At 37.3% G+C, this 15,174-nt stretch overlaps 1 protein-coding gene across 1 annotated transcript; it reads right to left on the reverse strand.

Annotated features, from left to right (window-relative positions):
- Positions 1–878: 878 nt before the first annotated feature.
- On the reverse strand, positions 879–14,889 carry LOC306987788 (NLR family CARD domain-containing protein 3-like). The gene is made up of 4 exons (XM_079592340.1): positions 14,643–14,889; positions 9,775–9,945; positions 8,203–8,373; positions 879–6,306 (listed from the first exon to the last, which is right to left on the reverse strand). Exons 2-4 carry the CDS (start codon positions 9,927–9,929, stop codon positions 4,518–4,520), a joined length of 2,115 nt encoding a protein of 704 aa, XP_079448466.1. The 5' UTR covers positions 9,930–9,945; positions 14,643–14,889; the 3' UTR covers positions 879–4,517.
- Positions 14,890–15,174: the final 285 nt, after the last annotated feature.

Here is a 15,174-nt window from a genome sequence, read left to right on the forward strand (position 1 = left end):
CAAAAGGTAGTAATATAATAATAATAAAGAAGAAGAATAAATAATAATCCCATGGAAAACAATAGGGCCTTCGCCTTTTCAAGGCTTGGGCCCTAATAATAATCCCAAGAAAAACAATAGGGCCTTCGCCTTTTCAAGGCTTGGGCCCTAATGACACGTACTACATTGGGGCTGTTAGCTACACCTGGCCACTTCATGCGTTTTCTCAGATCGGATAGCTATCTACATTTACATTTACACCTGGTGTGGTCGCATAAATGCGTTTTTGCAAAACGGATTTTAAATCCTATCTTCAATTCTTCAAATAGTTTGCACGTTGGCTCATCTGCAGTGATGCGTGTTGCAGTAGCGTCGTCATGTCTGGCTATAACATGACATATAGCCTATAACACGCTCTCAGGTTTATTTTTATTTTATTGCATTTTTTGGGAGGAGTACAATTTACATATGTGGTTTCCACAACCAGATGCATTTACACATGTCCAGTTTTGTCGGGAATGTGGCCCAGACCTCCCCTGAAGTGGTTTGAGCGATCGGATTCAAATCCGTCTCGAATGCGTTTCGGAGGGCATTTATACCTGGTCTTTTCACGATCGGATAGCTATCCCATCACAGAACACGCATGAAGTGGCCAGGTGTAAACAGCCCCTTATTCATCGCAAGACAGAGGCGAACCAACACTGAGTGGGAGCCCCAGGCAAAATTAACCAATGAGGACCTTTATTTTATTTTATATAGCCTAGGCTATGTTTTATAAATAATATATAAGATTTTTTTGTTAATATCTTCATTAGATATATTATTATACACAATTCAAAAAGTAGTAAACACAGAACATCTAACAGAACATTTTAACAACCTTATGTGTTCATTTTTTTAATTGACGAAATGTCAATCTTTATAACAGAAGATACAACACAATACAACAATCTTCAAGATACAGTAAATCTTCAAATGTGAAGATGTGAAAACAGATTGTCACCTTAAAAACAGTCATTTGCGTGGTGGAAGTCATGCTAAATAGAATTATAATTAGCATCTTAACTTGTTCTATTATTTTATTAGTTCATTAACTAGCCTAATTGTTAACTCAAAAAATGTAATGTAAAGAGCTGGATACTTACTAATTAAATAATGTCAAATATAGTAAATGTATTGTTGCCATATACTAAATATTTGACTAGTTGCTTGCACGTTATTTTCTGCTTAAATACTGCATGGAGGGATATAGCCCATTCTGCGCTCAAGCGCATGTATAATCTTGATGCAAAAGCAGGCTAATGATAATAAATATATATTTAAAAATAACGATGCATTTTAATTGTTTATTAAAAAACTATTTTTTCTAAATCAGTGTCCGCTGCAAACATGTCTCCATACATCTCCACTGTAAAGTGCCCCTTTAAGAGAAATGCATCTTATACGGATTACTATAGCCTAATCAAATGATATTTGCTTTCGATTTGATTTTTTTCGTTTAAAAGTGGACATAAAGCTTTATATAGATATTTTTTCATATATTTGAGGCTAGTATGCTATATAGCCTAGCCTACGATGTTTTTTTTTTGTTTTTTTTTACGCGCTACAGTTCACGGAGACCATGAAAGCGCGCCCTGATTGTTTTATTTTATTTTACGAAAGCAAAACGTTTTCTTGTTATTGTGAGTTTACACAAATAAAAGTATCGCGACTGATGCATTATTCTTTTCTGTATGGCCAGAAATAGAGTATTTTAAGTTGTTTCCACTGTTGATAGGAAAATGCAAATCGCATCGGCGCCTCCATGTCATGCAGTGCGGGCTACACACTCCGCACACACACTTGGTTATGCGCCTAAAAACAGCGAACAATTATCTAGGTTAACGTTAGATTGAGTGGCGATGCCAGTCGGATAATCCTCATGTTTAACAAATCAAATCATGCAGTTTCTACCTATCGCGAGTCAGCGCTGCGCCAGTTTGAAAAAGGCGGGTGTGCAGGAGTCTTTTAATGAACGTTTGGTGTAGAGGCATAGAGATATCTGAACATCTTTGCCAAGCGCAAACCAGTACAGAAGTAATCAATAAATGATCGGGGAGGGTCATGCCTTTTTTCACAATCATTTTGGAGGGTTATAGAAAAATGTATTGCTGGCGAAGGGAGGGTCAAGTCTTTTTTGACTATAGATCTCAAAACTCCTCCGGTGGCCCCTTAAATAAATAACGAACAGTCCCTAAGAGGAAAGACCGGATATTCCCGTCAATGCGAGTCGTACGTCATTGAAAAAAAGTGGCCAATTGGGTTGTTCTTTAACAAGTGTTTTTTAGAGTGTGTTTAAATATTTTACATATGTATGTTGAATGTTTAACACTTAATGCACATAATATTGAAATTATAATTTTATGTGCTTTCTTGTCGAATTGCTATGATAGTTTTTACACCAGTTCATGGGGCCAATTTTCATGATCTCACCTAGGGCTACACGACCCCACGGGCCGGCACGCAAGCCACGGTTCAGCTGAACGTGACAAACGCCGCCAGTTTGAAAACACAGGGCATGTGCTGCTTTAGCTTTGCTTGAGTGGCTAGTGTAAAACACTGCATCTGTTTGTCTTCTTTTCACACAAGTTATAAGCGGAGAACAGAGGATACTATGTTTGTAAACATAAATCCATCTCTGCACTTTTGATCGTAAGAAGACAAACAATATGCGTTACTCTACACTGCACAAAACTCAGCATTTTAATAGACCATAGCAAATACTTTAAAAAATAATGAAACATACTTACAGGCTCTGATTCAGAGGCGCCAGATTGCCCTAGGCTAGCAAAGTTGGAATTGCCCCATTTTTATTTTTTATTTTTAGAAATAGCCTTTGTGCACAGCCGGTCTTGTACTCCCTTACGAAAAAGAAGTTAATTCAAGTGTGCTATTAGTATACTTCTATAGTATACTTTCAGTCTACTTTTTATACTTTTACAGAAATATACTTCCTGACTTATACTGACAGAAAAGTATATTTGGCCTATACATGTACCGGTACTCAATCTTTTGATCAATGTATATTTTAAAGTATAAATAAGAGTGTACTTGGCTTGTAGTTGTTTTTAATCTTTTGATTGAGGAGCCTATTAAATATTTTTTCACATAGTTTTACATAGTCTTATAAACTATCAGTGTTTGAAGACTATCAGATCGTCAAACATAGAGCCACATATAAATCAAAACTGCCTAACGTTACTGAATTAAATGTCAACCCAATTAGTTATAGGACTGTGAAGCTTTGGGGTGTTGATGGACTCAATCTACTCGATCTATTCTGATCATCATTCTGAATTTGAATCTTAAAATATTGCTTTTTTTAAATGAAATTACCCTCATTCAAGTGTTGATAAAAAAGGATGCATGAAGGTAGAATAAATGTTTTTAAAATTAGTTAAAGTACAGTTAAAAGTATATTTCAAGTATAAAAAACTATTACCTAAATAGGAACATAGAAGTATACTTAACATGCAAAAATAATATATAAGTAAACTATAAGTATAATGTTATGTTCACTTAAAGAAAACTTACAAGTATACTTGTAGTATAAAACTACTAAACTAGTAGTTTACTGAGAGTACACCTCATAGTAACTAAAAAAAACTAGTATACTTATAAATTACTAGTATACTTATAAGTTCACTTGTAGTACAAATGCAGGTTTCACTTTATTTGGATGGCCCCTATAACACATTCTGTTGTCTATAAGTAACATTGCCCACAGCATTAGTAGAATGGTAGGGTTAGGGTTAGAATAAGTTGAGATGTAATTGCAAAGTTACTTATAGTCAGTAGAGTGTCTGTTGGAGGAGCATCACAATAAAAAGTTTGCAGATATTAAGCAGACAGTCTACTACTAATACTCTAATGAGATTTAGGCCCCATCCACACTACTGCGTTCATTTACTTCATTTAACCATCAGTTCTGGCCTTCTCAATATTGACTGGATGCGACACACACCGTCTCACAACATGGCGGCCACAACACTACTACGATAACTGAAGCCACGCCTTCTTTCTTTACTTATGCATTTGGGCGGCACTATGCAAATATTTCCACCTAGTGACGTGGGTATTTGAGGGAGGCCTGGATCTGCCTTCTCTTAAATAGAATACATCTTTTTGTGAGACACTTTGTAGCTTTGCAGATCGTATACATGCACAAACAGCTACATAACACACACTAAAGAAAAAGGGGGGAAAAAAATCATCATATGACCCCTTTAAATCTAAAACAACTGCTCATACTGCATGTGTGTAGCATCTTTGTTTGGATCGTGATTAAAATGCTATGGCCTGTTATAGAGCAAATAAACAACAAATCAATTTGCTTGAACAAAGAAAAAAAAAACATTAGCGACCAGTATCGAAATCTGCCAAATTTTCTAGTAAAAAAAATAAATAAATCATACCTGGCCATGAAAAATCATGATCGTTAGAAGATCAACTGTTGTTATATTGAGATTACAAAATATTACAAAAATATGACAAAATGCTTACAGGGCTTTTCTGCAGTTCCTCACAGCTGGTACCAGTCTTCTTTTGCCTTCTTCTGATGTGTTTAATTTCTTGGAGTCCAGTTCATCCAGCGGCTCCTCTGACATCTGAAGCATGTAGGCTATTGCTGAGCAGTGAGCAGGAGAGAGTTTCTCTGAGTCCATGCCTGATCTCACAAACTCCTGAATCTCTCTGTAGAGAGTCTGATCTTTCACTTCCAGCAGACAGAGGAACAGATTGATGGATTTATCAGCTGAGAGTTGTTCATCACCTTTAATTTTATCTTTAATATGCATTGAGACACTATTGATGGTATCTGAGGTGTCCACTTTGTGTGTCAGTAGATCCCGTAAGAGTCTCTGATTGGACTCCAGTGAGATGCCCAGCAAGAATCGCAGGAAAAGATCCAACCGTCCATTCTGCAATGATTCATCAATTACTTCTTTAAGCCGCATGATCAAAGACTTTTGCTGGGAGTGAAACTCATAGAAAGCTGCCAGAAACTCCTGAAAGCTCAGATGTATGAAGCAGTAGACTTTCTTCTGATGAATCACAGATTCCTCCTTAAAGATCTCAGTGCAAATCCCAGAATACACTGAGGCGTCAGTGACGTCTATGCCGCTCTCAATCAGGTCCTCCTCATAGAACATCACATTGCCCTTCATCAGCTGTTTATAAGCCAGTTCAGCAAGTTTCAAAATCATGACTCTGTTGGACTGCAGGAGTTTCTCTGGATATTTCTCTTTATACTTCTGATTCGTCATGTTGATCTGAATCAGTAGGAAGTGGATGTACATTTCAGTCACAGTTTGAGGGATTTCTGCACTGAGATCTTGTTTCAGGATGTTTTGAAGCACAGTGGATGTGATCCAGCAGAAGACGGGTATGTGGCACATGATGTAGAGGCTTCTTGATTTCTTAATGTGTGAGATGATAATGCTGGCTTGATGCTCATCACTGATTCTCTTCCTGAAATATTCATCCTTCTGAGGGTCATTGAATCCCTGAATTTCTGTCACACGGCTGATGTATTTGGAGGGGATCTGATTGGCTGCTGCTGGTCTGGAGGTGATCCAGATTTGAGCAGACGGAAGAAGATCTCCTTTGATGAGGTTTGACATCCACACACCCACTGATGAAGTCTCATTGACATCAGAAACTTTCTCATCACCAGAAAACAGTGTAATTCTGCTTTCATCCAGACCATCAAAGATGAACACAACTTTACATTCGTCATAAATCTTTGAGTCCAGATCTTTAAGTTCAGGATGAAAGTCCAGCAGAAGACTGTGAAGACTGTTTTGATGATCTTTAATCAAGTTCAGCTCTCGAAATTGAAGCACAAACATGAAATCTACATCCTGATTGGCTTTTCCCTCGGCCCAGTCCAGAATGAACTTCTGCACTGAGACGGTTTTTCCAATTCCAGCGATGCCTTTAGTAAGAACAGTCTTGATGTGGTCTTTCGCCTTACATCCTGGTTTAGGTAAGGCTTTAAAGATGTCATTGCAGTATATTGGAATATCTTGTGAAAGTTGTGACCTAAGTGTTTTCTCCATCTTAAGAATCTCATGTTCTTCATTCACCCCTTTAGCATCTCCCTCTATAATGTAGAGCTCTGTGTAGATCCTGTTCAGGAGGGTTGGATTCTCTTGTAGATTGATTCCCTCAAATAAGCGCTCATACTTGTTCTTCATTCTGGTTTTGTGAGTGCTTTTGACTTTCTTCATGGCATCACTCACTTCTTGGTAAGAATCCTGCAGTTCTCCAATAACATTATTTTCCTCACTGCAAAAACATAAAAAAGAAAAGGAATTAGAGCATTTGTAATAAATAAGGTAAAACATGTGTTAGATTTTAAGGCATTGAGAACTTTGTATTGTGCACTGGTGTTGCCCTACATCAGCTACTGTGTGGAGGTGTGGGGAAACACATACCAAAGCAACACAAAGTCACTCTTTCTATTACAAAAGAGAGTCATACGAATTATATTTAAAGCAGATTATAGAGAGCACACAAATGCCTTATTTTTTGGCTCTAAATTGTTAAAATTTAAAGAATTGGTCGAATTACGGACACTTATTGTTATGTTTAAAGCAAGAGATAGAGTATTACCTATAAACCTTCAACAATTGTTTATCCTTATAGAAAATGAGGGAAGAAGAAAGGGACATTTTAGGTATCAAACTGCAAGGACAACAGCAAAACAAATGTGTACGTCAGTGGTGGGAGTGAAAATTTGGAATTCTTTGCAAAATGAACTAAAGCAATGTAAAAATATATTTCATTTTAAAAAAAGATTTAAAGATAAAATAATGAATTTGTATGAACAATTATAGAAATTGATGATGATGGTTGTGATCATGGTTGCTTTTGCTTTGGAATCTGTTTCAGGTTGATGTTATGGTTTCTAATTTGTTTCATTTGATATCGTCATGCATTGACGGGGATTTAAAATGTTGAGTTTTTTGATATGTTGGATTTTTTAGGGGGCAGGAAATATAAGATATTCTTCATCCTGCCTCCTTTTCATCATGGATTTATAAATTACATATATGAGTATGATGATGTAAGTTTTGTTGGAAATATCCATGAATGAAATAAATATAATCAATCAATCAATCAATCAATCAATTTAGTCTACACTTCTCTGCACAAGTGTTACACAGAAGTAGCTCTTTCAGGTACATGCCATGCTGACATGCCACACGAAAATATATTGTAAATGTATCTACATCTATGCATATATCCTTTGTATAGGCAAAAATCTCACTTGGCTCCAGGGGTCACTGCTCTATTATGAATCTAACAAGAACTCATACAGGGGCATTTCATATTTGGGGGCATTTTGTCATTTCCGACCTTGCATGATGCCATTTTACACATCAGACTAGTTTGCTAGTTAAGCTTAATGGAGGTACATTATATATCCTATACTAGGTTGTCTCTATTGAGATTTTAATAGTGATTTAATTTCACAGCAGTGGCAAACAATGTTTAAACTCAATGGCAAACATGATTGTTACCTGGCTGTCACTAATGAAGGCAGGTCAAGAAGACATGGATGCGGCTTGACTTGTGTGCGTTAACTGTGTTGCTGTCACTGTGTCTCATTGTGCGCCCTCAGGAGGACATTTGCACAAAGGCCAAGAGGGCAGATGCTTGAGCACCAATTCAGGTTTATCTGTGCATGTGCCTGGCATTAGCCAAAGCAGTTTTAATAATTGTATCCAAAATATTATGTTGTATAAATATGTATACCAAATATTGCATGTTCGTAATAGACAACACATATCCACTCAATTGTATGTATAATAACCAAATTGTCATTAAAGTAATATTATGGGTTCAGCTCAATTAAAGCTCAAACAACAATACTAGTGTCATCATGTTGATAACCTCAAAAATCTAATTTCAAATGGTCCCTTATTTTCTTTACAAAAGCCAAAATTAAAAAAAAAAGTTGCTTACTAAACTTTTCTCTGTAATGTTATATAAAATGTTATTTAAAAGTGTGTGTGTGTGTTTAGAAGCTACCAGGAGAAACATTTATAATAAAAACACAAAATTGGGCCTCCTCTCTTTCTCCTAGAGATACAGAGAGAAGACAAAGCAATCGTTTTGTTTCTTAGCACTATCTGATGTTTCAGGTTCTTGTCTCAAATACTGGAAAAATAATCTCACATGGGTTCAGAGATCACAGCTCCACTTCCGAAATTTAGGGGTTGACTCATTGAATTTGTAGACTTCATAGACACACAGCTGGGACATGGTGCAGCACCCTCTTCTCTCCTCTCATAGCGACGCTCTTTAGCAGGAGAGATCTCCTCTGTATCCATTATTACAGATGCTTTCCTGAAAACATTAAACACAGTACAAGAAAATATAAAAATGTATTAGGTTATACATAAACACTGTGTTAATTAAGTCACCTTATCTGAGGCAGATGCAAAAGCATAGTTTTTAGTGACACTTAAAGGTGCTGTATGGAGTTTTCAGTGGCATCTAGCGGTGATGTTTCAGATTGCAACAAATACGTTTACAAGCGAGTTCTCGTGCGCGTGCTTTCTTTTGTTTTTTATTATTATGTGGAGTTTGTGTTGGAGTCTGTGTTGTGCTGGTCGTTTCCTAGTATTAGCAGACTCCATGTCATAAAGTTGCAGTGTCGTCGCTGTTGAGTGCAAAGTCAGTAGACGAGGCGAGACGCTCGGGAACGCGCATGCAGGTCTCAGTCACGTCACTGGATTTCGCGGCAAATCCGACCCGGAGCATCACATAGAAATAGGAATGCTTGCTTACAGAGGTAATAGCAAAACCCGCCAAGTGGATCATTTTATTGTGAGATTACAACACCTTCACACACAGGTAATAAAAAATTGAATCATTTTAGTAGAAAAACTCCATACAGCACCTTTAAAGTATAACCCTCGTGGTGTGTTCACGTCATTTGACCCGGAGAGGATTTTCTTTTTCCTGAAAATGCTTGGATTTTACACACCCAGGCTATAAATAAATAAAAATTTGGCATAAATTGTGATTCCCCATTAATTATAAATATTTGGATCAGTTAAAGGATTTGTTCGCTCCAGAATAAAAATTTCCTGACAATTTACACACCCCCACATCATCCAAGATGTTCATGTCTTTCTTTCTTCAGTCGAAAAGAAATTAAGGTTTTTGAGGAAAACATTCCAGGATTTTTCTCCATATAGTGACTTCAACGGGGACCAACGGGTTAAAGGTCCAAATTGCAGTTTCAATGCAGCTTCAAAGGCTCTACACGATCCCAGCCGAGGAATAAGGGTCTTATCTAGCGAAACTAGATTTATACCTAATATTGCATGTTCGTAATAGACAACACATATCCACTCAATTGTATGTATAATAACCAAATTGTCATTAAAGTAATATAATGGGTTCAGCTCAATTAGTTAAGCTCAAACCACAATACTAGTGTCATCATGTTGATAACCTCAAAAATCTATTTCAAATGGTCCCTTATTTTCTTTACAAAAGCCAAAATTAAAAAAAAAAGTTGCTTACTAAACTTTTCTCTGTAATGTTATATAAAATGTTATTTAAAAGTGTGTGTGTGTGTTTAGAAGCTACCAGGAGAAACATTTATAATAAAAACACAAAATTGGGCCTCCTCTCTTTCTCCTAGAGATACAGAGAGAAGACAAAGCAATCGTTTTGTTTCTTAGCACTATCTGATGTTTCAGGTTCTTGTCTCAAATACTGGAAAAATAATCTCACATGGGTTCAGAGATCACAGCTCCACTTCCGAAATTTAGGGGTTGACTCATTGAATTTGTAGACTTCATAGACACACAGCTGGGACATGGTGCAGCACCCTCTTCTCTCCTCTCATAGTGACGCTCTTTAGCAGGAGAGATCTCCTCTGTATCCATTATTACAGATGCTTTCCTGAAAACATTAAACACAGTACAAGAAAATATAAAAATGTATTAGGTTATACATAAACACTGTGTTAATTAAGTCACCTTATCTGAGGCAGATGCAAAAGCACAGTTTTTAGTGACACTTAAAGTATAACCCTCGTGTTGTGTTCACGTCATTTTGACCCGGAGAGGATTTTCTTTTTCCTGAAAATGCTTGGATTTTACACACCCATGTAAATAAATACATATAAATATAAAAATATAATGTTTATAAATAAAAAAAATTTTGGCGTAATTTGTGATTCCCCATTAATTATAAATATTTGGATCAGTTAAAGGATTTGTTCGCTCCAGAATTAAAATTTCCTGACAATTTACACACCCCCACATCATCCAAGATGTTCATGTCTTTCTTTCTTCAGTCGAAAAAAAATTAAAGTTTTTGAGGAAAACATTCCAGGATTTTTCTCCATATAGTGACTTCAACGGGGACCAACGGGTTAAAGGTCCAAATTGCAGTTTCAGTGCAGCTTCAAAGGCTCTACACGATCCCAGCCGAGGAATAAGGGTCTTATCTAGCGAAACTATCGGGCTTCTCTTCCTCGCGTCTCAGCTCCACCCCCTGTAGGATGCGAGGGAAGGCTGCAAGGAACGAAAATGAGGATAGACGGAGGAATCGAAGGAAAGCTTATTTGTAGATTGGAAAATTCTTGATCACTCGAGCGACACTTCAAAGCGGCATCAGCAGCGCTCAAAAGATCTGCCTTATGTTGTTCAAGTTTGGTTATTTAATAAATTAATAAATAATAAAGATGAAGCAAGATGCCCTGTTTATATATGTGAGATATATTTATTTATATTTAGGATTTATTTAAGCTGCAACGGTAAAGCATAAATTAAAAATATTGTGACAGATGTGAAGGGGGAGGAGAATTTATACGTGCATCAGGTTTCTCGACAAGAAAGACTTCAGCATAGATACACCTGTGCATCCTCGCTCGTAACTCCTCAGGAAGCCTCCTCACTCCTCACTCCTCAATCCTCGCCTCCTCGCGGTGCAATTAGAGAATTGAGATGGCTGAGCTCGATCGGTTTATGGGTCATAGGATGGAGGACGGGGGAGCGAGGAAACGAGGAGGGATATTGAGAAGCACCCCATCTCATTTTCTCCTCCAACTTCAGAATCGTCCAACATCGTTGTTGTTGTACCTTTTTTTTGTAAAGGGGTTGACTATCCCTTCGTCTCAATGTCCATACTATCCATCCTAAACAGTATGGGAGATTAAAATAAGTGTGTCCCAAAGTTTGTTGAAAAGAGTATGCCAGAATTCCCCGGATGGTCTATTTCCGGTGGATTTTCGAAGTGTGGATCCATGCTCACTATAAAAGCTAATATTACCCACAACCCATTGCGCTTTAGAGGAGGAACTACAAACAAAAAAACTTCAAGACAAGGCGGATATGCATGACCGACCGTGAGAGGTTTAGATAAAGGCTTGACTGACTAATCAAAGTTTAACCTGATAAAAAAAAATATTTATTTAAAGTGGACTTTTGTAAAGATTCGTTTGGCCATTGACTTTTAAATGCACCATTATGCATTAAAGTCCACATGATATAAAAATTGACCATATTTACTTTGTTTGCCTAATTGATTGTTTTGTGGTGAACAATTCATCCATGCAAGTCAATCCACACAAAAAACATTTTTGGCTTCGTAATCTTTAATCAAAATCTGAAAATGCCCCTCCACTCTGCATTGGAGGACCTTCCCTGATGACGTAGGTTTGACGGTTTTGGTGTCTGCTTAACATCCGTAACCACGCCCCTCCAACTGACAGTAGACAGACTGAATGAAACACCTACTTTTCTAGATCCAATCAGGTGCTAGTTGGAAAAAAAGCCACGCCCACTATTTATCCTCATTTAGTATTCCGTTTCTCTCGGAAATACGTCACAACACTGAGATAAAGTCGGTTGCAACTTCCGGTTCACGCGAACTTTAATATGAGGAGAGTCTCTGCATGAAAGACCCGCGACTGCAGATCAACGTACTTCTGCATTTCTCTCTGATACAGTAGAAAATTAAATGAAATGTGGAGGATTTTAACTGTGACAAGATGATTGACAGGCCAGTTTACTGTGACAGGATGTGACAGATTTACTGTGACAGAGAGAGCAACTGTTAAAGACGCTGTTTTATGACGTGATAGTATGTTCCAAAGCTTGTGTACTCTTCTGCTACACACTGAGAAGTGTGTACTTTTTCTTCACAAAAAGAGTACATACTTTTAGGGTGTAGTAAAAGTAGGTGAATTGAAAATCTGCCCGCCTCTATGGGAATTTAACATAGGGGTGTCTGACTTATGCACCCTGTATTTTAAAGAAGAACATTTATTTATTTACGATACATTATTCATTCACAAAGAAAATTGGTGTCCTTAAAGGTTGTCAATTTTTTAATTAAGGCATTAAGATCAATTTCCAAAAGATGATTTTTTGTATTCCTCTTTTTAGTCAACTTTAGCATGGGTGTGTTCACTTACTCTAGGCACAGCTGTGATCACATTGTTAAAGGGACGTTGATTTACAAGCAAGGACCGGAATCAGACTCACTAGAATGTGCACCAAAGTTTTGACTAAATTACGAACACATAACTAATCTAAACAAACAGATACACACAATCATTCATTGCTAAAATGGAAAGTGAAGGGGAATGAACAAATAGTTTGTTGGGAGAGGGGGTTAGCTGGATTATTCATTAATTTTAATGAATAATTGTGTGTTAGACTGGTCCAGATGCTAGCTCTAATGTTTAACCAGAAAGTTTGTCATTATTGTAATGTCCTTCCTATTGCCCTTGACTACTGTAATCCATATTAAATCAATGTACACTCCTATAATAGTCTTATACAGAATGGAAATAAACCCAATAGAGGAAAAAAACTCAATCAACACGAAAGGTAAGTTTAAAGGTTCAACACGATTTATTAAACAAAAAGGATAAAAAAATAATAAAACAAATGAGTTGTAGGCTAGGTATCAATAAAGACTGGAGTGAAATATCAAATTGCCTGCGGTGTATATTACTTTTATTAAAATACCTTTTAAACTAGGGGCGCGCGGGGCACAACCTAACGCGGGGCTAAATGTAACACGGACCTTTCATGTAGTTACTCAGGGTCACGCGGGTTGTGTTTACGGCGCTCATTTTCTCTCGCTGCCAGAAGACGGTCTCCCATGGATTTGTGAAAAGTTTTGATAGTATTTTGTGAAGATACGGGACAAAGAGTGTTTTGACACCATCTAAGTATTTTTTTTTCATCATAGGTATTTTTCTGTTTCTGAGTTGTGTGTGTACGTCACCAAATCTAACTTTATATTGCCTTAATCACTGTCTTGTTGGCTAAAACATGGCACCATTTTGAAACATGTCAGCAACTCCTAGCAACTGTTAGCTAGGTTTAAAATATTTTTTACACAGCGGGGTTAGTTGTAACACAGTGTTACAACTAAGCCGCCAAGTGTTCACAATATTGAAATAAAAACAGGGAGCCTTCTTTCAGTTTTTTTTTTACAGAATGAGACATTCAAAGCGGAAAACAGATACAGTGCTATGCATAAGTTTAGACACCCATGCTAAAGTTGACTAAAAAGAGGAATAAAAAATCATCTTTTGGTAATTGAACTTTATGCATTAATTAAAAAAAATAGGAAAAATCCAACCTTTAAGGACACCAATTTTCTTTGTGAATGAATAATGTATCGTAAATAAATAAATGTTCTTCCTTAAAATACAGGGTGCATAAGTTTGGACACCCCTATGTTAAATTCCCATAGAGGCAGGCAGATTTGTATTTTTAAAGGCCAGTTACTATATGGATCCAGGATACTCTGCATCCTGATAAAGTTCCCTTGGCCTCTGGAATTAAAATATCCCCACATCATCACACACCCTTCACCATACCTGGAGATTGGCATGGTTTTATTTCAGTTAGCCTAACAGCTGGTTTGATTTGCATTGAGAGATGATCTTATGGAAAGTACTCCATGCCAATCTCCAGGTATGGTGAAGGGTGTGTGATGATGTGGGGCAGTGTCGAGCACGAGCAGCACTCTTGAGAGCTTGCTCTGCTCTGTGACAGCAGCAGCATTTTGACAAACACGGCCAGGTCGCAAAACGAGAGAAACTGAAACTTAAGTATCGATATTTTCACGTTGGTATCGATCAATACCGATACGTTGGTATCGATATTATCGATATTAGTATCGATCTGCCCACCTCTACAACTAACCCCTCTGTCTGTTACAACTAACCCCGCATATGGGGTAAGTTGTAACATTTGCACTTCTGTCACTTTCAGTGTAACTGTACGAAAATGTAAGGTCCTAGAAAAAAACTTTAAGTGTTCATTTGTAGCAGAGATGTGTATGTTTCTTGTGTAAAATAAATAAATAATCTAACCTAATTATTTTTTAAATAATTGAGCCAAAACCAAAATGCGTTAGGTTGTGCCCCGCTCTCCCCTACTCTTCAGTCCTTCATAGTCTCAGCTTTTTTCTTTTGCAAAAAAAAGTTTGTTTCAACAACGCCAAACAACAGTATAAAACACCAAAACGTCACATACTACACGTAAGTAGAAAGTAAAATATTAGAATAACAGTCATTATAGAAGCGTGAGCCAACACACTCTCACTGCCTAAATAAATCAACAGATCACCTGAACTCCTGTTTTTCAGGCCGATTTCCTCCTGTAGTCTCTCCAGCAGTCGGCAAAAGAGCGGCGCGCTTTCCACGATGACAGGACAGAACCAAATTAACCAGTCTTTACATCAACATTACACCTAACATGTAAGTATAACACACTTATTCAGCCGTTATATAGGCCTATCATATGCTATTATAGGCTTAAACTCCCAAGACCCACGGAACTCTACTTCTTCTTCTTCTTCTTCTTGTTACTGGCCGCTCACTCCATAGGAGTATTACCGCCACCTACTGTACATCCTACATGGGTGATGCATGTATATATTCCTTTTTATTTTATATACCATCCTTCCCTTTTTCTCTCCTTTTATTTGTGGATGTAATGCCTCACCCACCTTCTGCTGGCGCTGCGTGTTCAGCTCCTCCAACTTCCGCCCTGGGATCCTCAGCCTTCAAGGTGAGCAAAAGCATCACAATCCCCATTATATCCTATGCTCTAATCCTGTAGCCTACTCTTTAAAAAAGTTAAAACAGCCCCATATATA

The sequence above is a fragment of the Phoxinus phoxinus genome (genome assembly GCF_949152265.1).
Source record: "Phoxinus phoxinus genome assembly, chromosome: 20".
NCBI classification, from domain to species: domain Eukaryota; kingdom Metazoa; phylum Chordata; class Actinopteri; order Cypriniformes; family Leuciscidae; genus Phoxinus; species Phoxinus phoxinus.